Source organism: Drosophila ficusphila, unplaced genomic scaffold, assembly GCF_018152265.1.
Source record: "Drosophila ficusphila isolate 14025-0441.05 unplaced genomic scaffold, ASM1815226v1 contig_220, whole genome shotgun sequence".
Classification (NCBI taxonomy): domain Eukaryota; kingdom Metazoa; phylum Arthropoda; class Insecta; order Diptera; family Drosophilidae; genus Drosophila; species Drosophila ficusphila.
This window is the reverse complement of record NW_025064118.1, coordinates 204752-230794: the sequence shown is the minus strand read 5'-3', so window position 1 is coordinate 230794 and position 26043 is coordinate 204752. Positions and strand designations below refer to the sequence as shown.

General features: G+C 32.1%; 2 protein-coding genes and 2 long non-coding RNA genes across 14 annotated transcripts; 1 reads left to right on the top strand and 3 right to left on the bottom strand.

Annotated features, from left to right (window-relative positions):
- Positions 1 to 1640: 1640 nt before the first annotated feature.
- Positions 1641 to 16216, bottom strand: LOC108095014 (calcium/calmodulin-dependent protein kinase type II alpha chain). Of its 9 annotated transcripts, none has more exons than XM_017195859.2 (16): positions 15969 to 16214; positions 12187 to 12341; positions 12032 to 12126; positions 11650 to 11709; positions 11118 to 11172; positions 10492 to 10817; positions 10300 to 10394; positions 10107 to 10229; positions 9888 to 10014; positions 9502 to 9594; positions 8026 to 8082; positions 5270 to 5335; positions 2369 to 2447; positions 2159 to 2253; positions 1984 to 2098; positions 1641 to 1902 (listed from the first exon to the last, which is right to left on the bottom strand). In XM_017195859.2, exons 2-16 carry the CDS (start codon positions 12249 to 12251, stop codon positions 1758 to 1760), a joined length of 1596 nt encoding a protein of 531 aa, XP_017051348.1. In that variant the 5' UTR covers positions 12252 to 12341; positions 15969 to 16214; the 3' UTR covers positions 1641 to 1757. The 9 variants fall into 9 exon arrangements, with proteins under 9 accessions (XP_017051348.1, XP_017051352.1, XP_017051356.1 ...); XM_017195863.2 differs by having other exon boundaries at positions 2369 to 2444; XM_017195867.2 differs by lacking the exon at positions 8026 to 8082 and having other exon boundaries at positions 2369 to 2444.
- On the top strand, positions 13678 to 22996 carry LOC108095015. The gene is made up of 3 exons (XR_001771589.2): positions 13678 to 13898; positions 13956 to 14165; positions 22947 to 22996. It is a non-coding gene; the product is annotated as an uncharacterized LOC108095015 (long non-coding RNA).
- On the bottom strand, positions 17673 to 22465 carry LOC108095013 (lipoma-preferred partner). Of its 2 annotated transcripts, XM_017195856.1 has the most exons (8): positions 22357 to 22465; positions 22077 to 22285; positions 20367 to 20724; positions 20043 to 20311; positions 18631 to 18916; positions 18224 to 18572; positions 18050 to 18170; positions 17673 to 17935 (listed from the first exon to the last, which is right to left on the bottom strand). In XM_017195856.1, exons 2-8 carry the CDS (start codon positions 22278 to 22280, stop codon positions 17804 to 17806), a joined length of 1719 nt encoding a protein of 572 aa, XP_017051345.1. In that variant the 5' UTR covers positions 22281 to 22285; positions 22357 to 22465; the 3' UTR covers positions 17673 to 17803. The 2 variants fall into 2 exon arrangements, with proteins under 2 accessions (XP_017051345.1, XP_017051347.1); XM_017195858.2 differs by lacking the exons at positions 17673 to 17935; positions 18050 to 18170; positions 18224 to 18572; positions 20043 to 20311 and having other exon boundaries at positions 18813 to 18916.
- Positions 22997 to 24612: 1616 nt separating the features above from the next.
- On the bottom strand, positions 24613 to 25243 carry LOC108095011. 2 transcript variants are annotated; one of them, XR_001771587.1, is made up of 3 exons: positions 24997 to 25243; positions 24742 to 24812; positions 24613 to 24651 (listed from the first exon to the last, which is right to left on the bottom strand). It is a non-coding gene; the product is annotated as an uncharacterized LOC108095011 (long non-coding RNA). The 2 variants fall into 2 exon arrangements; XR_001771588.1 differs by having other exon boundaries at positions 24742 to 24805.
- Positions 25244 to 26043: the final 800 nt, after the last annotated feature.

Here is a 26043-nt window from a genome sequence, read left to right as displayed (position 1 = left end):
GTTTAGTAAATAATAAACATTTTTTTCATAAATTAGAGGTTTGCAATCAAGAAGTTTTTATAAAGAAATTTAGGCGCACCAATAAAAATGTTTAATAACGTTTATTAAAAAATAGTTGTGGACCTTTAGATGAAATCTAAATAATCTGTGCCAAAGTATTTTAATGTATTTCATTTCACATTGTTTATACATATATGAGCAGGGAAAAGTTGTAGTAGTTATACGATGATACAGTCTCATACACACAATAGATTTTTGCATTTATGCTTAGAAAAACGGATATGGAGTTAAGACATACATAAGATTATTTATTTATAAGCGGCTTAACCTAAAAACCTTTAATTTATATAATTTTTGTAAAGAGGAAAATAACGAGAACTGCTGTTTATTACTTGTGCCTTTTATTAAGGGATGAATAATTTTCGATTTTGTTTTTATTACCTTTGCATTGCAAAATGGCTATTTTTAATAGAATGCTTAAAAATAAAGTATACAAAATTATAGCGGAAATAGTTTGATATAATGTGTATATATATATAACCATTATGTTGCGTATTTGATTGCACACATTTAGTAAGTTATTTTTAGGTACATATATCCCAAGCATTATTTTGACTGTGCCACCGCCTAAACCACTTTAAATAACTAGAACAAATACTCCAACGTTATTGTATGACAAGTTATTTAAATATAAATTTTAAAAAAACTTATAAGTTTTTTAGCGTTGTCATTTTTGTCAATTTCTTTGTGTTTGATTTTAATGTGGCACCCACAATAAATATAAAACGCGGTTGTAGTTGGATGTAGCACTGTTACAATTTTTGCTTGTAACATTATTAAATTTAATATATTAATAATGTTAATATATTTGCTTGCACAGTCAAAATCCTATTCTTGGGACACCTGTATATACCTTTAAGAGAGTATATGTAGACAGAGCGGCAAAGTAGATGTATATAGTTTTCATCTACCATTTTTTTTTTTTGTATTCCCACACTCTCAATTAATTCAGCTTAATTTTTAAAAATTCAATTAGCTAATTTTTTACTTGGATTATAAATACTTAATCTTTCGAAAATTTTAAATGCTACATTGTAATTACCTAATGCTTTACAGTTAGTTCGTTAATGCTAACTTGAGTATTTTGTATTTGCATGTATCCACACAATTTAGTAAGCTTTTTTATGTGTGAATTGTTTTACGAACGAGAACAAGCTTCAAGGACTTCACAAACCAATGATTATTCGTATCCTAGTAGGTTATACATGCTTTAAATTTTTTGCAATTATTGTGAGAATATTAAGTAAAGTGTTTGGAATTTTATCTTTTGTATTCCATTAGATACAAGGATTCAAATTTAATTTTAAGATTCGTATCAATAAAGGTTAAATAATAATCTCTTTTTTTCTTTCTCTTGACAACATTTAAAATGTACAATCTTATGGATTGGTACGACATCAAATATTCCACGTACCAATATTATTTAAATTGTTTTATTTTTGTGTGTTACTCTTTGTAATTTATAGTGTTTTATATCTGTTGGATATCTGAAATGCGGTATACGCTTTTTATTTTTTATTGTATATTTTAACAAAGAATATCTGGGGACATAAAACACTTAATAAAAAACCAAGAAAATCTGAAATTCGCACTAACAACTTTATTTGCAAAAAGATTTTTTCGCCCACTAAATATGAATATAGCACTTTCATTTACATGTGCATAATGACAGTTTATATCCCATTGACTGACGGCCACTACTTTTGTGGTATAAAATCGAATGTGGTGGCTCCGCTTATCTTAGCAGATGCACTTCGATGGAAGTGCACATTCTGCCATTTGTTGTCGCGTTTATGCCAGACGCGAGTTTCCTCAGATTGATGGGTGTGTGCGTGTCCTTGCCTGCAAATTCAGAGAAAACAATTTTAAGCAGTGTTGGAGAGTTGGGCATCGCCTTCTAACGGTAAAGTTCTCCATACTTACTTATCAATATATTGTGTAAGTCTGACATAGGCAATGCAAGCGGATTCTTCGCCCAATAAGTGCACATGAGGATTTAATATGGTTGTATTAATGGCTTTGCAGTTCTTACCAAGGACTAAAATTGCAGGTAATTAAATTGATGTTTTGGAATACATTAGAGTAGATTAACGCTCACCATTTTCGAAGTAGAACTTGTGAAAATCAATTCCTTCAACAAGGTTCCCTAATGCTTCTGGCTCAAAGGCAGTTAGGTGCGGATCACATATTTTGCTAAAAAAAATTGTAAAAGTGTATTAATAATACTGTAATTTTAGCATATTTAGCATACTATTAGCAAATATTCTAGTTCAGAATCTTATTTATTTATATTATATTTTAAACTTACGTGTATCCGTCAAAGTCGCCACTGTTAATCGCTTCTATTAACTGCTCAGTAATCTTTATTATTTCTTGTCGTCTAGCTGCTGATAGAAAAACGTGTATTTAGTTTATTTAGTGTGTAATCATTTAAGACATCTTTATAAAAGAAGATGAAATTTGCTGTCTTCATTAGGGCTAATGAGCATAATAGCCTTGCAATGGGAAAAGGGCAGTTAACCACTTAAATATACTTTCCTAAGACAACCCAATGCTGTTTATTAAAAACGTATAGGGTTTCAAACCCGAAAAATGTATAATATGAAAAATTTATTTAGGCACTTACAATTAAATACGAAACTTTTTAAGACTATAATGATTTACTACTATTAAACGACCAACAAACTATATGGAAGTTATAGAATAACAATAAAAATCAACGACAAAAAAACAAGTAAAACGCTAGCTTCGGCAAGCCGAAGCTTATATACCCTTGCAGTTATCGAATATAATATGGTCGTCCGAATTGTATTTGAAATTCAAAAGTCATGAGAAAACTCTACACATATTTTAAAAATTTAGCTTTTCTGATGGAAAACAACGATGTTATCATTTTTATACCCTTGCAGAGCAAAGGGTATTATAATTTCAGTCAGAAGTTTGCAACGCAGTGAAGGAGGCACCTCAGACCCTATAAAGTATATATATTTTTGATCAGCATGACGTTCTGAATCGAAATCCGTTTGTACGTCTGTCCGTCTGTCCGTCTGTCCGTCGGTCCGTCGGTCCGTCTGTCCGTCTGTCCGTCTGTCCGTCTGTCTGTTTCTATGTAAACTAGTCTCTCAGTTTTGAAGCTATCTTGCTGAAACTTTCTCAAAAGTTGTGTAGTTATTGCACGCAGTATATAAGTCGGAATGGGCCGGATCGGCCGACTATATCGGATAGCTCCCATACGAGGGAATGAAATGAAAAATTCTCACTCCGTTGTTTTTCATCAAATCGACTTGAATTCTTCAAGATGGCGTTTTCTAACTGTTATTGAATTTCGGATTAAATTTGAACAAAATCGGATAACTCTATCATATAGCTGCCATAGGAGAGATCGAAAAATATATATAGAATTAATGGAAATAAATTGATAGCATCGTTGTTTTTTATCCCATTAGCATGATTTTTTGAGTATCAAGTTTTTTAACTAGCCTTGATTTATAAAAAAAATTTCATAAAAATCGGACAACTATATCATATAGCTGCCATAGGAAAGATCGAAAAATCTATATAGAATCAACGGAAATAAAATGATAACATCGTTATTTCTCATCAGAAAATCATGATTTTTGGAATATAGAGTTTTCTAACGACTCTTGAATAACAAATAAAATTGCATCGAATTCGGACGACTATGTCATATAGATGCCATATGAACAATAGTCAAAAATATGGAAAATTAATAGAAAAGTCGTCGTAGCTTCGATGTTGTTTAGCCTTTGTGTATTCTGTTCGAAATATTTGATGACTGCAAGGGTATATAAGCTTCGGCTTGCCGAAGCTAGCTTCCTTTCTTGTTTATCCGTTAATTCTATATAGATTTTTCGGTTTTTCCTATGGCAGCTATAGTATATAGTTGTCCGATTTTTATGAAACTTTTTTCTCAATATAAGGGTATAAAAGCTTCGGCTTGCCGAAGCTAGCTTTCTTTCTTGTTCATCATAGCTTCGATGTTGTTATGCATTCAGGTACTAAACTCGAAATTTAACCATTTGTTGAGAACTACAAACTTGAGTTTTAGTAATACTAAGCAGCTGTGTACTATGAAAAACATTGAATTACGAGGACATTTATTGTTTGTTCTTTTTAGCCGCAACCTCTTAAGAATTAAAAAAAATTTGAGTGATTGTTTTTAATTTTTATTTGTATTTCCGTTTAGTAAAGGGTTATGTTGTTTTTTTTAAAAACTTTGTAACAAAACTTGACGAATTCCTCAGATTATTCGATCTAACCATTTTTGCTGAGATCTTAAGAACCCTAAGAGCTAAAATTTTGGAATAAAAATGTAGATTCCCCTATTTGTACGCAGCAGAAAAACAGAAAAATAAAAAAAGCTTTGTCCTAAATAACGTCGGTATCTTGAAAACTATAAAAGCTTCATTAAGCAATTTCCTCGCCCAAAAAACATCTGTAGTATTAATTCGCAGCAAAATTAGTTTTTAAAAATTTGCAGCGACCACTTTTACATACACAATCCGCCCCATTATTTAAAGGAACTTCAAAATCATGGAATCTTTAGGAGGTAAATACTAACTTGCGATGCCTAATCTAATTGTTCGTTTCAGTAACTGATATTTGACTGGAAACTGGTATAGTAGATATATGTAGGTCAAAAAAGATTCGTTTTTACCCAGACAGGAAACTTTTTGATCAATTTTTTAACATTTATACATATTATAAGAAATGATTGTCAGATCTCATGTACTTTACCAATCTTAACGTTCTTATTTAGAAGACTTAGTTGTAAAAATAGGTTTCGTTCGATTTCTAAAGAAATATATGCATACTTATTTAAAAAAAAAAAAATGTAAAGGGAGTGTCAAAATGAAAAGTAAAGTAAGGGATTTCTTGAAGTGATACTCATGAGAAAAGTGCTAGTAACTTGCATATTTAGCTTGTTGCATATGTTTTTAAAATGTTCAGCATGCATTTATACAAGTAAAAGTACGACTTTGAGTTGGTAATTTACAAAAACAGATTATTTTTGGTGTGTGTTTATGTTTAGGTTTCCATTTTATTAAAGATTCTATTAGCGAAAATGAATTATGACTGCATCAATCACTTTTAGACCATTTACTCTGAGTAGTTTAAATTGTCTATACAAAACCTCGACCAATTTTTTCTCTTAAAACTGAAAACTTTTTTTGGCATACATACATACCTGACGAGCACTGCGAGTTCCCTGTAATTTGCTGGCAAGTTTTTGCAGGACACAGTATCCTTAAATCTAAAACGCACATTTTGAATTTGCTTACAAATCAATGCTTTAAACAAATCAAGTTTTTGATTAAATAATCATCAAGGGTCTTTGTGATGTGATTAATGAAAACTATTTTCTATTTTTTAAGAAAACGGGATGCATGTTTGAAGCCTGCCAAGTGTGCAAGAAATGTTTATGAGCGAAGTAAATATAAAAAGATGAAATAGGGCTGCCTTTACAATATGTAGGAAAGCTCTTTCAAAGAATGCAACATATGCAGCCATTGCACACCCACGTGTCCATTTTATATAAAAGAACCCCAAAAAAAAAAATAGAACACGACTTTAAAAAATTTGGGATTTGGGAAAAAGAAGAATGACCTACATACATACTTACCAAGAAGTTTGTTTGTTTGTTCCCTTGAATTATTTTGGAGCGGACATTTAATTTCCTATTTACCTTAAGGACCCTGAATCCTACTTATATTAGTATTATGCAATCCTTAGCGGAAAGCAGTTTTCTATATATTAGCCTTACAGCAGGACTGAAACCATTTTTTTTTTTGTATCAATTACACTTCTTAAATGCAAAAAAAAAACAGCATTGTAAATTATGTGTGTTAATACATATCTCTCTCTCTCTCTTTTACAATTGCTAGGTCCCACAAGGACTAGCTTTTGTAATCCCGTTATCTTAAAATTAAGAAAACGATACGCATGTGTGTGTGCCAACCGCATGTACCCAGCGGGAAAGTGCGAAGGAGGTTTTAAGAGTACTGGAAAACCTGCTTCTTTTTTTATTACAAATAATAAAAACTGGATAGAGCAACATAAAGCTTTGTAGTTTTGTTTTAAATAAAGATAGGCTAACTTTTGTGAAAATTATTTCTGTTTTTACGAACAAGTCTGCAGAAACGTTAATGTACAGTTAAAATAACATCGTAAATAGAATAAAACGTTAATGTAATTACAGTAGTCCGTGTGTATTTTAGAGTTGCCAGAGTTTTAGAGTTTTGCGGCTTATAGCGTGGAAGCGTGCATTCCAAATTTTGTAAAGTTTCTTATATTTAGATATTTAAATTCTTTATATAGATTGTAGGTCTTTCCTATTACAGCTATATTACATAGTCGTCCGATCCCAGTCTTTAGGTTTATATACTAGGGACTTAGCTAGTTATAAACTGAGAGACTAGTTTCCGTAATATCAGACAGACGAACAGACTGGCATGTCAAAATAAAAAAAAAAAATTATGAAACCCTCTGCAATGCTATAACCAGTGTTATATGTATATAAAATTAAAATTACAACAATTTCTGATCCCTTAGCAGGTAATTCTCCATATATTTGTATTTTGTAAAAGTGAAGGTCCTTTAGATACATGCGCACATACATAGTAAAAAACAATGCTACGAAACAAACATATTATAGTCCCGGATTGAGGATGTATCTCATTTTGTATAACAATTATAAGTATAATTTATTAAACGACAAGACATTATACATATTTTTAAAATTAGTTTTTCTACTGTTGCCCTTAGCTCTTAGTAGGTTTTTTTATTTAGTTAAACTAAAAAAAATTAGTTTGTATTAAAAATGTATATATTTCAAGCTATATTCGAAGGCATTTCTGTTCAAGAGATTTTTAAATTAATGTTTTTCACTATATCGGTCGTATAATTTATATAGCAGCTACATTGTGACGTCACATATCTTGTACAGTAAACGATCTTTTTCTATTCATAAATTGTGATATATGTACATCATTCTAAAATATAAACTGTTGTTGGGATTTTATTTATAAAAATAGTAATTTAGATATTTTGCAAAGGTTGCTATCGCAAGTTGATCCACACGGTTAGTCAAATACGTCAAAGTAGAAAAAAAAAATGTGGTTTTCTAAAGATCTGTTTAAGTACAAATAAGTTAATAATATAGCGGTAACAGCGATATGGATCTATATATCATATTTTCGGTTTGTGGTTTTAGGGATTTAAGTTTCCGTTATTAGACTAAAAAAATACGTGGAATCTTAAATAGATGACCGTAAATGTTAATAATAATCCCATATGATTTTTTTAGATAAATATTTTTTAGATAAATATAACTCAAAATGTAAAAATAAGAATCTCCGAAGCCTATTTATGCAAAGAGTTTAGCTAAACGTTTAAAAAATCCAAAAGGACTTAATCCTTTTTCAGTTTTAAAAAGTTTTCCCTTTAGTTGTACAAAATTGTTTTACTGTTCCCTTGATTTAAAATGGTTTTCATAATATAACTACATTATTAACTGTTTACTACTCGGCTGACTCAAAAAACGACTTATAAAATTGTATTACACATACTTAAGTTCCTTATACCTAGGATTATATCATTATGATATATTGTTGCATTCAAGTTTCAATCCAAATGCAGAAGACTCAAAGCTGAAATAAAGATCAAAATAAAACTTTTGGAAAACAAAAGCAAACTTTTAAAGAAGAAGTTGATTTTTTAATATCGTTTAGGGTTGCACGCTGGCAAGAAAACTTGGTTCTACATATAAAAAGACATACGCAATTAAGTTTATAGTAAATAATTTGGCTGGCTGCCGAGCTTTTTATCGGAAAAAGGTCATGATGGTGAAAATGTGTGAAATATGTTGGTATGTAATGCTTCTTATAGAACTAAGCAAACAATAAACCTGGTTGTACCAACAAAAAAATGCATTTTGACATTTACCTTCAGGCTCTTTTGAAATGACTGTGGTACTGCGATCAACGATTCCTTTTTTATCTTCTAGGAGAAATAAAAACAAAATTTACAAAAATGTCTTGTTTAAAAATGCAAATGTTCCATTAGTTCCTACTGGTTTCCTACTCAGTTTGGTTTTTGATTAAAATGATTTAAATAAAACACAATATTGTGTTATTCTTAGGGATCTTTAAAGTAGCCGTGGTTAAGTTAAATCAAAATAAAAAAGGGAAAGAAAGCTAGCTGCGGCGATCCAAAGCTAATATACCCATGCTGTTAAAAGTTCTTTAAAACGTCAGACTTATTTTAATCCCTACCATTAATTATCCATGTCCAATTTTGAAGTACATATTTATTATTTTAGGGGCGACTAAAACGACTATTCTCTTTTAAAGTTTTTCAGGTTGATGTAATGTCAGCTGTATTATCATACAGACTATATCTAGTCTCCCGATTTTAATGAAATATGAATTCGTAATTCAAAAATCGATAGCCGAGATATCCTATGTTTCAAAAATCGTTGCCGTACGATAAAAGCAGTGCTGCTATATTTTCAATAATTTAGTTGACTCTCCTAGTTCGTAGTTTGTAAATTTAATATCCTCAAAATCATGCTTTTGTGATAAAAAACAATTTTAACATTAATTTTTAATTATACCCTTGGAAAGGGTTGCAAACTTCTGACTGAACCCCTTTGCAAGAGTATAAAAAACGCTAGGCCCTGAATTTTTAACATTTCTCTAACAAAGTAAAATCCCAGTTTATGTAAAATATTTTTTAGCTATGAAAATTAACCTATTCTTAGGTGTATTTTAGTAACCAATTCATTTTGGTATTTATAGAATCATATTGATAACAGAAATCGTGCAACAGTACATGAATTTAACTTTTATAAAAGGAATAAAAATAGAAAAATGTATCAAAGGTAAATCAAAATGTTGAATTCTAAAACATTTACAAAATTAAAATTTTGCTTAAAGATATTAAAGATGCTTTAATAAACTGTTGTCCTTAGTATATGTGGAGAAAAATAAAAAATTTTATTTGTATTTCTGAACTTACTTATTTAAAATTAAGTGTGGATGACATATTTAAAAAAGACATGCAAGCATAAGAAAAAAATGTGTTTTTTTTGGAACACAAAAAAAAATTAAACGAATAACAGAACGTAAATAACTCCATTTTTGCCCAACTACCAAAGTTAGAAGTTTTAATAAAATTCATGACTTTCGTCCTCTTATAAGCTTCATGTAAAATAATGAAAATGTATCTTTACGAATTGATTACAATACTTTAAATACTAAAATAGCCCAGTTCTATGTCTTGGTGAAAGGCTTAGGCGGTTGGACATGGTCCCTGTCTTATAATTAGTCTCGAGCAAAGATATTCAAATTGGCGAAATTTAAACTATATTAGTTTACTATAATACCAAATGTGAAATCTATTATTAATTCAAATATTTACCTTTTATATCATCGTCTTCAAGGGTGGTACTTGAAGAATCAGTAGACTCCTTAACTTGAGATCCATCGCCTTTTTTGGTAATCATACTTCTGCCTGTAAAATACAAAAGTAGATTTTCATTAAAAATACAAAAGGCTTTATTACTAAATCAATATTTATACATATTAACATTTCCTTTAACTCGTTTTATAGGCTTTTGATCAAAACCGTCATTGTATATACTGTAGTCTAGATTAATATGTAAAACAAGTCCTTTAAAAAACGGAAAGACATCAAATTAAACAAAAAATAAATAAAAACAAGAAAGGAAGCTAGCTTCGGCAGGCCGAATTTTTATTTTATTATTATTTTTTTTTAAAGATTTTTTTCTTCTAAATATTACTTACTCGAAAAATTTCTGGTGGCCAACATTGTCGTAAGTATTGCTCCCTTTAGTTTGCGGCGTGCATTAAACTTCTTCAGACAGTCTACGGTTTCTTGGCGGTGCACAACGGAAGCAACACGTTCTCTTTGCTGCAAGTACGGGTATAATATATATATTTTATATATATATAATATATTCCATATTTTCTTTTGTAATTACTTAATTTTTTGTCTCAACTTACACAAATCCATGGGTGTTTTAAAGCCTCGGAAGCTGTTATTCGTTTATTTGGATTTACCGTTAGCATTTGATTAATAAGGTTTTTCGCTTCTGGTGTGACCGTATCCCATTCTGGTGATGGGTACTAAAATAATATTGAAATAAAAACTTTTTGAAAAATAATACACCTAGATAAATCTTTTAAAATATCTTACATCATAAGCTCCTGCCTTAATCTGCGAGTATAATCGGTGTTGATCTTCATCCCAGAATGGTGGATAGCCGACAAGAAGAATGTAAAGAATAACTCCTGTGAAAAAAAAAACTGAATTAGTTGCTGAATTCAGTAGTTGACAGTAGATTGTCAAGCAATAAATACACTTAGTACAAAAATTATAGTTGCTTACCACATGCCCATATATCTACTGATTTGCCATAAGGCTCCTTTTTCAATACCTCTGGCGACAGATATCCTGGAGTGCCAGCAAATCCAAACCAAGCCTGATGATCGCCTTGAACTTCAATGGCTAGACCAAAGTCAGCGAGTTTCACTGCTGCACCCTTTGCCTTACTAGCTAATAGTAAATTCTCTGGTTTTAGATCTCGATGCACCACACCATTTTGGTGGCAGTGATTGACCGATTCCAATATTTGTTGAATACAATGTGATGCATCAGCCTCTGAATAAAATTCGCGTGCAACAATATCTTCGAAAAGTTCACCACCAGTTACACTGCAAATGTATGTATTGTATTGATCGTAAAATTTTGTGGATGGTTGCTTAATTTAATTTATGTACTATTTTGATTAACAAAAGCTTTAGAAACTCATTTATCATTAACAAGTGTTCATTTTTGTATTCATACATATGCATGAATAATCTGAGGGAAAAGGATGAAGTATGAATCTCAATAAACAATAGTCAAGTCATTGCAACATTTATGAGCGTTTGTTAGAAATTCATAACATAGACATTTTTTAAAATAGAAAACTGTAATATTTTAGAAAAACGTTTATGAATTTTATTGCTTACAGATCAAAAACAAGGTAGTGATAGTTTTCCTCCTGTATACTGTCATGCAATCGAACTGAAATAAAAAAGTTCAACAATAAATTATTTTTAGTAGGACCTCGAGGTTATCATTTTTTCTATTAGAGTATAATATATAAATTCTATGTAATATTATTAATATTTATTCTTGAGTTATTAAAATATTATAATTTATACATATAATATATATTTATAATATATAAAGTATGTATTTTAACTTGTTCAACTGTTGGAGTAGAACACATATCTATTTTAAAGTTTTTTTTTATTTTTATTTTCTATTACAACCAGACCCAATTCAGAGTGAAGCCTCATTCACGATTAGCACATCCCAAATACTAATAAAATGAGTTTTTTTCAGTTATAACCGATTCGAAATTTTTAGTGATAACCACTCATTCATCAAGAAAAACTGTAGTTAATATTTAAAAAAATTTTATTTATTTTAATTTTTCGAAATATATTTTATATTGGTTATTTATACTACCTTTTGAAAATGCAAATCATAACATACCTATATTAGGATGGTGTAGTTTTCTGCAGATCCTTGCTTCCCGTTCCAGTTTTTGAAAGTCTTGAAAGTATTTAAGATTAGGTTTAAAGTAAAATTAATAGGTTTGTATACCAGCAGTAAAGAAATGTGTTATAAGCAACGGAAATTTTCATTGAAACCCTTCTTTAAAAACATAGTATAAATATTAAAAGTTAAAATTTTTATGTAGTGAGGAAGATATCTCTGACCGAAGGAATAGTCAAAATTTTGATTTTGGACGCAATGGCTTCCCAAAAACAAACATTTTTTTGAATAATTTGTGAACACATGATGTGATACACAATGTACTAATGCAATGCAACAATTTATGACAATAGATACTAGATAACGCTGTGCTTCTTACCTCTTGCGGTCAATTTCTTTGTATTTATAATTTTTGCAGCAAATTCAAATCCAGTGGATTTTTGGACACATCTTTTTACTATTGAGAATGCCCCTCTACGATAAGAAAAAATTATTAATAATATTGAATGTATTCTTCAGTTTATTTTCACTTACTTTCCGAGCTCTTCTTTGATGTCGTAATTGTCCGAAAAACGCGTACAGGCTGCTGGTGCAGCCATCGCGATGGCACACTTAAGAAAATCTATTGCGACTGTAAATCCTTAACAAGTCTGCAGAAGTGGCTTCTTTGGAGTTATAACGTCTTCTTTCTGAATTTATTAAATATATATATAAAAATTTAGTTAGTAAAAGGTAAGGTTTGTGTCCTTACTGTACTGTTGTGTCCGTACAGTACTGAAATGTTCCTATATTTTTATGTACAAATATATGTACATAGTTGCATATGTTAGTTGCATAGTTATAAATTATAACTTATAATATACAAACTCACTGACTATCTTTTTCCTGCTTCTCAAAGTCTTGACTTTAAGTGACTAAAATTTGGGATGCATTTATATATGTTGCTTATGTTTACGATCAATAGAAGACAAACATTCACAGGTGCACAATATTTGGACTTAAAAGGATTCCAGATAGCAATTAAGGCCGGCGTTTTCCAGCTTTCATTAACGATAATCACATTAAGAAACCAAAATCTTCTCAGCTGTTACATTTAAATAACTTGCAACTTGAATTTTATTGAATATAATAAACAAAACAGTTTTTATACCAGTTATTTCTGAATTTGGTTAACCGACGCCGCTCTACACGAACTTCCATAGAGATGCTAGAGAGCAGTGCTGCCAACTTTTTTCCAGCAAAAAAGCTGTTTTTGACGGAAAGAATGGACAAAAAAGCTAAAAAAAATTGTTAAATATATGATTATATATAAAAAAAAAAAAAAAACATTTTTTGAACACATTTAGATGGACCAAACTATTAAATTTAAACTGTTAAAATTAAAATAATGGAAGTTATTAATTTGGGTATTTTTTCCACAGACTAAAATTTTATGTTACATGAAAATGATAAATGATGACAAAGGAAGAAAATCATGAAATCTGAGCCTAATACAGTACAGTACTCAGATAGACGAAAAATTTCAAGAATGTTAGGTTGGTTAGGCTTTTGAATCTTTATGAACAGAATTTAAAATTAAACTTTTTTAAGAACTTGCAATTGAGAAAACCCGTACAATTTTGTTAAATTGACTGCAGAGATTCAGTTCCCAAGGCAACACCCTCTTATATACTTTTTTAAAAAGAAAAATAAGCAACAATGTGCATTTGTAATTTAATTAATTAATTTCTTTGCACACAGGCAAATTCATTTTATCAAGGAAATTCAGAATATCGTATTTTACACTACCGTGTAGATATTCTCTTTTGTTTTTTCGGGTCTAGTCAGTTAGCAAATTGTTACATATGTATATACATATATCCTGCATCAAAGGTATATATTGAATCCCGTTAGTTAAATATGTTTATTAAATATTTGAAACAAAAATATGGTGATTGATAGTAGGACCATGTTACATATTCATAACAAAAACCAGGTGATCGAGAAAAATACTAGAATAGTGAAAGGCCTTGCCAACAATAAGAAATGAACAGCTGATGAACACTTGTTAGGTTCTAAAAACAAGATTAAAACAATCGTTTGTAGTTTGTGAAGGATTCAAGTTTTGGCGCTCAAAATAGATGGAAGTAATCACTAACTCCAAAGAATAGCCTGAAGGTACATATAATTTGTGGAGGATTGTCCAGTTATATGGGAAATGGCGGAAGAATTGCCATTAACGTCTCTGGTTTTCACCTTTTTTTGTTGTAAGTTTTCAAATTTATTTGAATTTCGTAAACACATGATTAATAGTCAACCCACAGTACATGCATTGCCGAGGAAATCGAAAAACTGGATCACACTGGAAGGTTTCAATTTTTTAGCATGGCAAACATGTTTTTCAATCAGCGTACCAGGAACTTAAATTGAACATACATATGTAGATGGTGGACAAATTTTGTCGGCGCTGTTTTGCAATATGGTACTAAAAAAAACTAAGGATGTCTCACGAAAAGGACTGAAATTCTATCCAGGTATTTTGCATCTATTAAATTTTTAAGCTTTATCATCAGCGGAAATAAACCAAACTCTCAAACTAAAATAACAAAACAGTTAATTTAAGCAAAAAATAAGACCATAAATTAAAGTATGTGAAGTGTTCTTATGTTACAGCTCATTAAACAGTTTCCCTTTATATATGTTTAAAAAATATGAAATATCAAAATGTGTGGTTTTTTTGCAATACCAAAAACACTGTTGGTAAAACCATATTCAAAAAGATTTTTTACTGAACGTACAGTTGCGATTGGAATTGTATTAATTTTAATAGAACACAATACACTATATACTCATGGCTTAAAAGTTCCGTTAGTTGTTCCTATAAGATAATACATTATTTGTTAACATCTTGCATTTTGAACTCGATTCTAAGCAACTAAAACAAATATGCTGGTTATGTTGTCCAGGGCTTAAAAATGAATTTTTAAGGTTTAAGGGAAGCTTGAAAGAAATGTGAGTTTGCTTGTACCGGACACTGCTTTGAGCTTTTGGTGCCAATCGATACAAATCTTCAGCTGAGAATAGTTCGCTTCCAAACAATTTATTTCTGTTAGGGTCCTACAAACAGTTTCTCGAGCACTAGTTAGGGTCCGAATTAGTATTCTGCCTGATAATGCCAGCAATTCATATAGGTTTTAGATGTACATTTCACATTTCACCTCACTTAGAAGCACTAATACACAATTAATGTGGTGTATAGTTCAAGTATATAGCTTCGATTATTAAAAAAGTTGATTTTTTCAGAAAAAAAAACCTCGTAGGCCATATGCTGATATGGTTTTAAATGAGTTTTTTATCGACTTGTCACTTTAATTTATTTTCTTTTAAAAGTATTTTATTTGGTTACTTAAGTAACTCACTTGATAGGTTAAAAACATTTTCTTTTACCAAAGAGTAGATAAAATCATATTAAATTGTAACAACTTCTAATAATTTTCTTTAATTTGAAGAAAAGCGACAGGTGGGTTTTCTTGATAATAATATTCCACTTCATCTTAAAATCTTGCCTAGGAGAATGTATCTGGGGACAGTGCCAGACATGTACATAAATATGTATCCTTTGGAGACTTTATATACTGGAGCTTTTTTTGATTGAGCTTAATGATAAAACGCCCCTCCCCATTTTACAAGGATATGCCTGTTTATTTAGTAAAACTTGTTGCAAATAATCTACCTTTGCAAAAAATATGAGTTTTTATGCCAGATACAAAACTATTTGCAGCAACTTTAAGAGCTTTATTATCAACGGACAACGGATAATATTGTATATATACAAGGCTGCCGTAAGACTGAATATATTATAAAATAAATTTTTTATTAACATAAAGATAAGCATAACCTTTTGATATAAAGATATAATAATACTTAATATTGCTATTGTGTAAATGTATGAGTACACACATATGCACATAAATGGATACATACAAATGTTGACTAAAGGACCTACAAAGCTTGGAGGAATGTACTTTTTAACTTAATTAAACCTGGTGCACCCTTTTGTATGCGCAAAATTGCTTTACTACACATACCTATGTATGTAGTGCACAATTATGTACATAAAAAATAAAAAATTAAATCGAAAAAGAATCTTTTTGAATCATTGTTGACCCAGAATTGTATCTGAAGATTAATATACTGGTGTAGATATGTGTTTATGCACATATATATATATATATATATATCTATCTAATATATATATATAAAATGTATATATATATATATATAAATGTATATGTATATATACATATGTGTAAATAATATTTTTATCAATGGTATACCTATTTTATTTGTCAATATACGCAATCACCAAAATCAATGTTTTCAACGATTTTGCATCCCAAGAGATATGTCTGAATTTTTCGATATCTTTTGGAATGACAATATGGTAAATTAAAGTTCCGAAATACACATAAAAATATCTATATATAAGTATATATATATATATGTTTTTAACGAACTGGGAGAACACGACGCGTTCGACTCAGATATAGAAATTTTTAGAACGTCTGTTTGCTTGAAAATCGAATTCAATACTGACTAACAAGATTTTGCGGTCGCGTTTGATTCGATGAAGTCCCGAAACGAAAAGCTTTTTGCCGACTTTTCTCAGACTGTCGTTCGATAAAAACTCATGCTCACGAATGCCTTATTCGATGTAGACCATGCCCAGGAGTCTGCGCACTGAAATGAACGTGTATCAGTATCCCGAACTATCTCAACATTGGACAATAATTTGGTTGCACGAAGTATGTTTAACAACAATGCTCTAATAGATTGTTTACAAATGCTATTGCATTTATATTACTTCAATAAATCTATTCGCACTTTGCTAACCTGGTTGGCAATCATTGAAATAAAATAATCATCTTGTTTTTTTAACAAAACTATATTACTTTGCTTTTCCCGCTTGCCTATTCTTGAAAAAAAAGTAGAAACAACAATAAAACAAAACGTTTAAGAACTGAGGGCCGGCTGTATACAAAATAGGAATTTAAAAACAAAAACTGATGTAAAATTTAATTTTATATTTGGTGTTTCTACTATGACTGGTACTAATAAAAAAGTTGTTAAAGGACAACAAGAAAGGAATATAGCCTTCGAAAGCGGAAGCTTACATATATACCCTTGAAGTTAAATGTCGAACCATTAATACTATTGTATTTATCATACAAACATACTTACAATGTTTGCTATTAGGTAAACTAAATGAAACACCCCAAGTTCTATATGTTGAAAACAAAAGTTATTTTTTTTTGTGGTAGGAACCACAAGACAAAAAGACTGTGTGATATCATTAGACAGATAAACAACTTTTATGGGCGTGACTACTTTTTGAAAACTTTTGCTGCGAACTTATCACTAAAATCATCTACTAGTTAAGTCCCAAATTCCTCGACTTGTTGGTGTTTTTACCCATTTTGCAGAGTATATATATTTTTTGGTTTGATTTGAATTTGTTTACCTTTTTTTGTGAGAAGCTGAAAACTTAAAAAAATTCACAATGTCCAAATAGTTTTAAATACATTTGGTCCCAAGGAAAGGGGTACCATCATAAGGCAGCCTTCTTTTTTCTAACTCAATTTAATGAACTAGCGGATTTGATTGAAATCAATACCTCATTGCTCCCTTTGTTTCAGAGTGTTACGGAGCCGCAGTTAAAGTGGACAAATTACTTAACATTGGGAGTCCTTTCTCAACCAAGCCATCTGGCTGTTGGAAAATTTGCAATGAGCTCATGTATTCAGCAAGCCTTTTGGAAAAGGTTCAGGATGTAAATATATAATTTTTCAAAAAATTGTCTTCAACATATATTTCGATTTTTATATATGGTATAATCAATATAGTCAGCCGATCCGGCCCGTTCAGCAAGATGGGGGCTGAGGTGTCTCCTTCACTGACTGAAGTTCTAATATCCTTTGCTCCGCAAGGGTATAACATATAACATATTTCCAACCCGTTACCCTTTAAAAAGGACGCCATAGTTATGTTAATGAAATTCTAAGATGCTATGCGTTTTTTTTTTACCAAAACTCTAAAACTACATGATTATCTTTAAATACATATTTGAATATTAAAAAAAGTTAATATGCAGAATATGTGTGTTGTTCGCTAATTAAGTTTCCGATGTCATGCGGTTTGTCAGGGCCTGAACACGTTGGGCATTGCAGCTTTTGCACAGAACGTGATCATCTAAGGGATAACATCCGCGTCCTTCAGCTTCTGATGACAGTAAGAGCCCGCAGTCCTATTATTTCAAATAAATATTTTCAATATAAATATTATTTCAATATAAATATAAATATGTTCAAAAGTTAGAACATGTATTGTTTGCTTTGTAGAACAAAAAATATAAGGTTACCTCGCATTTATAGCACTCTAGATGAAAACTTCGATCTAATGCCACCACTCTGATCGTTTCTTCTTGTCCTGGATCTGGCATAATTGGTTGCTTGCAGACACAACACCGAGGAGCAAATTTTCTTCGATTTAAAACAATTAGTATAAGGCCGCAACAACCAACTTATTTACTTACTTATGAAAATCTGTAATGCAATAGTTTTGATTAGTGGCATCTACTGTAAATAGTAACCCATCTAGGCTTTTACCACACACAATGCATGTGAAGCATTGTGGATGGTAGGGCTTGCCAGTAGCTCTGAGAATTCTCTCCAAAATAGGCTCCATGCAAACTGAGCATTTTTCAAGTGTTTGCAAATAATCAAATTCACAATATGGCTTGTTCTCTAACGCATAAAATGGTTTGCCCTGCAAGTTAATTTGGCATTCCGTGCATGTAAAGCATGATATGTGGTATATTTGATCCATAGCCGTACACCCACTGCTTTCTCCAAGGACACGAGATTTGCATTTAACGCACCTACCTAAAAACAGAATATTAACATTTTTATTGAAACGTATTTGTATATACTATTAACTTACCATAGTTTTCAAGTTCTTGTATTGATTCAGGAGCTATTGAGATGTAGTTACTTAGACCTTGCCCTGTATTTTTTTGAGTGCTTTCTGTGAAACAATCTGCTTTACCGAGAGCATATAACGACTTGCTTGCCTCGATGGGATTCATAATACTCAAATTTGAAGAAGTTCTTGGCATAATATTATCGTTAGCGTATGAACCATATGGGTTACAACTTTCTCGAGGCATCATATCTCCGGCAGGGCGAGGGTTGATGGGCTCATATATGGAATCATAAGTAGAAGAGCTCTGTAATAAAAAACACATGGAACATATTATGGTTTTCGGCACTTAACTACTTTTCCTAAATTCCTCCGAAACTCTGACGAGCATGATTATAAAATATAGAGCTCATATAGTTCACAGACAGGCGTACTTATAGATTGACTTAATTTTCAAAAATTTTTAATTTCCGAGATCTCGACGTTCCTACGGACGAACAGACGTATATATATATACTTTACAGGGTCGTATGTGCTACATATACTCTATTTCAACAAATGCAGTTTACCTTTTACTCTATGAGTTCCGGGAAGAAATTTGTATGTCAGAACTAACCAACACTAATTCTAAAATTCTGGTAATAATATTCACTTTTGATGAGCCCATTATAATTAGATCATCACGAACAGAGAGATGTTGATAGTCCTGCTGAATGTTGTAAATGGAAGCCAGAGAATAGGCACCATAGGAGGGAATGAACGACGCCACGATAAGCACTGTAACCGAAACTTGGTCAAAAGGTAGTCTTTATGCAGAAGACTAATCAATAAGAAGCGACGAAGAGTCTCTTCTCTTTACAAAACATTTAAATAATTTGTAGTCGAAGGACTCTGACCGGTCATGCCCTCTGACACAAGCCCAGCATTTGATAATTAGTTAGCTAAGCACCACCAAAAGCTGCAGACAAATCACAGAAGCTCAATAAACTCGCTAAAAGATATTCAAAACCAGATTTTAACTGAAACTGTTTCGTCCAACTCGGAATAACGTGATTACTTGTTTGGAAGACTGATTTCAAGTCGTTTATTGATCGGTAAAAAATAGTTCTCGAGCCGAAGATAAAAGTCTTCGCACTCTACAAAGAGAGATACAAGTTCTGCATTTCGCGAAAAGGAAAATTAACAAAGCTGATAAGGACGTCCAAATGGTTGAAGTGTTTTTCTGCCCACAGCCTTTGCAAACTCAATTAAAAAGTTTTGTCATTGTACAATGCGAAAAAGGTTTGAGAATTCGTGCTAAAAAAAATGTAATCCAAGGCATTGAGGCATTATTAATATCTGAAAATAATAGAAAACTCAACAAGTAAAAAAAAAAAAATTTAAGGAAATTCCCAGCTTAGTTTTTTTAATGACGTTATAGAAGTATTCTATACCTTAATTGTTGCACTATTTCGCAGCGCATACTGATTAGCATATATTTGTAATAAAGAACTTGGTACTTCTTTATTTTGCACAGAATCAATTTGTTTGTTAAAGGCGCTAGTCGAGGCTCGTCGAAGCTCGCTATATGAAGAGCTCACAGCGCTTTCGGGGCTAGGAGGTGGCGGAACGTCGTCCTCTACATTGTTCTCTAAAGATAAGTTAGTGCAGACGGAAAGCATCTGTTGAGGCGAACTCAAGGTAGGACGAAAATGTTTGACATCTACATAAATTTATTATTAGTTCATTTTCGAATGTCTTAATTAATGTTTACGTACCTTTATGAATGCTTAAATAGGTATTTCTTGAATCCTTCGGGAAAAGTTTCGAGTTCTCTGTATTGTTAGGCATGGTCTCTAAGAAGCTGATCGCAGATTTTTCAGGCTGGCTCTGTACTCCTAAAAGACCTTTTTTTTCCATTTGAAGTTTGTGGTAGGCCAGAGCTTCTAATTGTTGTTCTAGTATTGCTGGATTGTCCAATGTGGTTTTATTATTCATTTGAATTTCAGACTTTTCCCAATCAGTACTGGCGGGCTTCCTAAGGGGAATTGGCCCATTTATTGTCTTATCCACTCCCATTAAGGGCTGGGAATATAGAGGTTCCCGTGAACAAGAAACCTGCTTACTTGATGGAACCTGTAACCAATATATATATTAATAGTAAAATGTTATTCTAAACAATAATAACTGATTTATCTAAATTAAATACTGAATCGAAGCGTTATACGTGTCTGTGTATTATCAGTTTCATTGAAGTGCTCTTTGGTAAACCACATTTTTTGTTCTTGGTCTGAACGCATGGCGAACTGGAAAGTTCCATCGTTTGAAGTCAAACGGAAGATCAGTCGGAATCATTGGTATTCCAGGAATACAAACATTTTCACCTGCGCACTTCCCGTTAATAATGTCCTGTTAACTTTTGGAAATTAACTGTAACAATTAGATCATTTGTTCTCTTACGTTGACAGTGCTTGCCACGTGTTCTTCTACTATTTGATTTAATCGACGGAATAGGGATGCTCGGAATAGGATGATCATGATGGAATTGCAGAACCTAATGCTCGCGATGGCACTTGCAAAACAGACATATCGTCTGTTGCGTCCGTTAAGATCTTACAATCCATTAAAACTTTGCATTCAATTATCAAACTTCCTAAAATCAAGTCAGTCTGTAATAAAATCACTATTATTTCCGTATCGTATCTTGACACGAAGCTCAGGCTAATAGGTAACATAGTGGAGGAATGCAATGGGGTATTCCACACGGTAAAGAATTTCTCCATAACACCAGGGGCTACATTTTGCCAGCTGGCGCTAAAAAGACGTGAGCCCAGGAGCTCCACGCTGAAAGCACCGGACATTGCGAGATCTAGCAAAGCGATCTGCATCCCGTTACCTACGTTGACGAAACTCGATTTGTCAATCATGACACAACCCGGAAAAGGGCTCCAGGAGTAGCCGATTCGCCCAACATGAACATCACAATAGAACAACATCCTTAGCCTTCCATACCTTCGCCGTTTGAGTGAGCGCAACTTGAAACATATTTAAAAGGTTTGGGGAGAATGTCAACCACTATCGGTCACATCAGATGGTGCAAATTGCAGGAGCAATATGTTGCGCGTTGATCTGCGTTGGCTTGACCTATCGCGAAGTCACCCAAGGCAGGAGATCTGCGGTCCAACTAAGAGAGCTGATCTCCCAAATAGGGTCGGCCGAGGGCGGGTCAAGATTTCGACCATCGGAAAATGGAAAATTTTGAATGGGGTTGTACCAAGGATGCGATTACAAACGTTTCGAGGTATGCCTCTTTGGAATCAGAGTGAAATTGACAAAGTTATGGGTTCTGGAAGTCAGGTTTTGGGTAACTAAATTGAAAACTATCGGACACTTGGAAAAATCTGACTCGAACAGGTTTCCTTTGTTTCCCAGCTATATTTTTAAGTAAATTAATACATTAGTACGTAAGTTAAGGTGTGCATAGGTACCTGCGGCATTTCGAAATTTTTCTTCGACGGCTTTGGAGGTACAGATGGAGCAATTTTTTTATTCAGAGATTCGCATTGTTTTTGTCGTAGTTTTCCGACCAACTCTGAAACTTTTCCATGGTCGATGCATCCATACGCCGAACTAGTATGTTTCTCATCTTTTAAAACCAAGAACTCTTTTAGTTGCTCATCCAAGGACTCCATTGCAACTATCAACAAAAACATAACAAATATATATACTAAAAAATATACTAATACTAATTATAATATTCTGTCTTACCTATGTTATGGTCGATTTTTTCACGCCTCTAACGCTTTCTTTCGTGCGTATACTGTCTTGAATATATACAAATATCAACACACCATGAAATTATCGATCAATACTATGACTGTCACAAAACGTTCGTGAAATAGCGTGTATTTTAGAACGGTGGAAAGGAACACGAAGGTTTTAATATCTAGTTCTATCTATCTATCTATATACAATTTCATTAAAATATTATACACAGTTAACGGCTTTTCGCTTTTTTAAATTTCAGAAAATAAATTTTTTTTTGAAATTTTTATGGTTTCCTCCCTTACGTTTTTTGCAAAATCGGATTTTCCATTTTTTTCGCACCTTTTTTTGGTAAAACCTGCATAAAATGGCCAAAAATTTGTGAGGTCATCTCCCCACTCAAAACTGTTTCTCCGGCCCTGCATATAGAGTATATCGAAGAAAAACGAATAGAAATCCCGCCTTTACCACGGCCCAATTAAATCAGTTTATATTTAAATAGATAGATAGTAACTCTCCCAAATACTTCCCAAGTTAAGCATTTTCCAACTTAATGTAACAACTACTTAAATAATTATGATATATCTTTTCAGATTGGTACTTACTCAGTTAGCTCCTTGATCTGCACTGCAATCTTTCGTCTTCTTGAAGTAAGATAATCACCGCAACCACTTTATTCGCAACATTTACACTTAACACTTTACCCTGAAATTAAATAAAAAAACAAACAAAATATAATAAATAATTTGTTACAAATAATAATAGTTAGAATTATTTTGTTAGTAAAAAAGGTATTTACCTCTTTGGGTTTTTTATTCACTGCATCTTGAAGTTCACTCCAAGAAGAAAGGAATAGTCATCACCTGTAATGAAAAGAAAATTTGAAAATATGTATTAGTTTAATTATTTTATACAAATCGATTGTTTAAAAAAATACATACCCCAATGAGGTGATGCACTGCATCCTGGAGTGGAGTTCAATAAGATAACCACTGCAACCACTTTATCCGCAACATGTACACTTTACACTTTACCCTGAAATTAAATAAGAAAAAAAAAATAATAAATAATTTGTAACAAATAGTAATAGTTAGAATAAATTTGTTAGTAAAAAGGTATTTACCTCTTTGGGTTATTGATTCACTGCATCTTGAAGTACACTCCAAGTAGAAAGGTATAGTCATCACCTGGTATGAAAAGAAGCATTCCAAAATATTAGTTAAATTATTTTATACAAATCGGTTGTTTAAAAAATACATACCCCAATGAGGTGATGCACTGCATCCTGGAGTGGAGTTCAATAGAAGATCACGCCATTCATAATTGATCCTGCAGCCTGTTGTCCAGTCCATTTTTGTGGTGTCAGCATACTATATATCTCCGGTAACCGCATTCTTACAACTATTCTTACTATATATATTTATATTATATGTCCCTACTTGTTTACAATTATTAATTGTGTTTGATTTTCATGTACTTCAAGTTCAATATTTGATAAAATTTACTTTTAAAATTTCTTTCATGTTCTTTAAAACTTTCAGATCTGTTGCTTTTAGTTTCTTTGTCAAAATATATATGATTTCTTAAAATATATAACTTAATTATTTATTGTCTAAAGGATGTACTCACTGCGTAATAACCTTGGTGCAGTGCATCCTGATGTCGAACTTAAAGTTACAAGTTGGATGGTGTCACCAATTATTTTCTGCAATCATCCAAATACACAACCAAAAACCTGAAAAAAATATAAAAAAAAATTGAATTAATTAACTGCATTTTTTTTTACAAAAGCCACGTCATCACATAATTAAAAAAAAACTGCAACTCACCTTTTCCGGTTTGGATGCCCTGCATTCTGGAGTCCACTACATGCAGGAAGGGATCGGGCACCTTTAAGTTCATGCCAAGTCAGGTCATGATGCAGTGCATCCTAGGAGGAGTCGACCCATGGTCCACTGCATCCGGGAGTGGACTCCAGTAGGAGGAGTCGACCCAAGATGCACTGCATCCGGGAGTGGACTCCAGTAGGAGGAGTCGACCCATGATGCACTGCATCCGGGAGTGGACTCCAGTAGGAGGAGTCGACCCATGGTGCACTGCATCCGGGAGTGGACTCCAGTAGGAGGAGGAGTTGGCCAGATACTCTCTCCCACTCTGGAACCACGACACTAACACACACGCACACACACACACTTCCAGAGACCGGAAAAAGTTTCTTAGAGAAACTGCCGGTCATCCCGGAGAAATGAGAAATTGGCCAAAATCAAGGGGTATCCCACTACGAATCTGCCAGAACCACTTGGGAATTATATTTTAACATTAAATTAACATTATATTAATATTAAATGGATTTTAATTAACATTTTACATTTAAAATAGTTTTTTTACCTGTTGCATTTTGATTGATTGGTGTTGTTGTCCGTTTTTTTCGTCCGGATATCCGTCGAGGTATCTGAAATCTATAAAACTTAGAATATTGGAATTTATATGTAAATTCCTGTTATAAGGAACACTTTTGTATAAAGAACACTTTTGAATAGGGCCACAGACCCAAAGAAATTTAAAACGAGTGGAGGTTCAAAAGATTTGCCGGTACGAAAATTATTTGTCTCATACGATACTGAAATGTATGTTTTTGTCAACCTTATAATCATTGTGTTTTCCCAGGAAACCATGGAAAAATTAGTTACAGCAAGTTATAGCTTTCCACTGGGATGATAACATTTTTTAAGAATACGAGCACTCATACAGATGTGCATGGGTTTATACTTAATAACAGATCCTATTTTTCAAATCTTTTTGGTTGTATAAATTCAGCAGCTACATGCATATGTTAATTTGTGATTTTCTTGATCTTAACTAACCAAAAGGAAATCATCATTATAAAAGTAACATTCTTTCGAACTGTAATTTTTTCTGTCTACATACAGCCAGTAATTTTGCGTGCCTATCGAGCAGGGGTTTGCTTTCAAGCCACATTTAGAGATTAAAGTTCTTATCAGGCATTAACTGCAATTCATGACTTATAAAGCATCTTTATCAAATGTTCGGGGTTCGCTTTCAAACATACTTATATGTATATTTTCAAACTACATAAACAATAAAATATGTATTTAATTTATATATGCATAAATATTAAATATTTTTTGATTAATATAATAACAATATATTTTATATATGTGTACGTGCATATATATAAATACATACCAGCTATCCGAAAATGTAGGTCAATAAAAAAAAATTTAACATAAAATACAATGTGTTACATATTTACTTTGCTTATGCAGAGTAATATATTTTTAAATTAAATGTTTGTACATAGATTACTACAGGTACTTGTCTGAAAAACACAACGGAAATTTCTTCTTTGCACTAAAAGTTTTACAACGATGACAACATATTAAACAGAACAATATTAAATCATGAACACAATATATACATTGTACACATGGGTCTATAGATTAAGTCTATGTACTATAATAATTTTCATATACACAAATGAGCGAGAGAAAGTTCTAAGCTGGGATCGAAAGTGTCGAAGTCCGATGATTACGAGATAACACCAAGTACTTGGCTCCAGTCTCAGCACCCTTCGCTAGTGATAAAGAATTGTTCGCTCACATTTCTTTTGTTGTGTGTTTATTTACATGGCATACTATTAAATATATTTAAATACCATGTACCGCGACT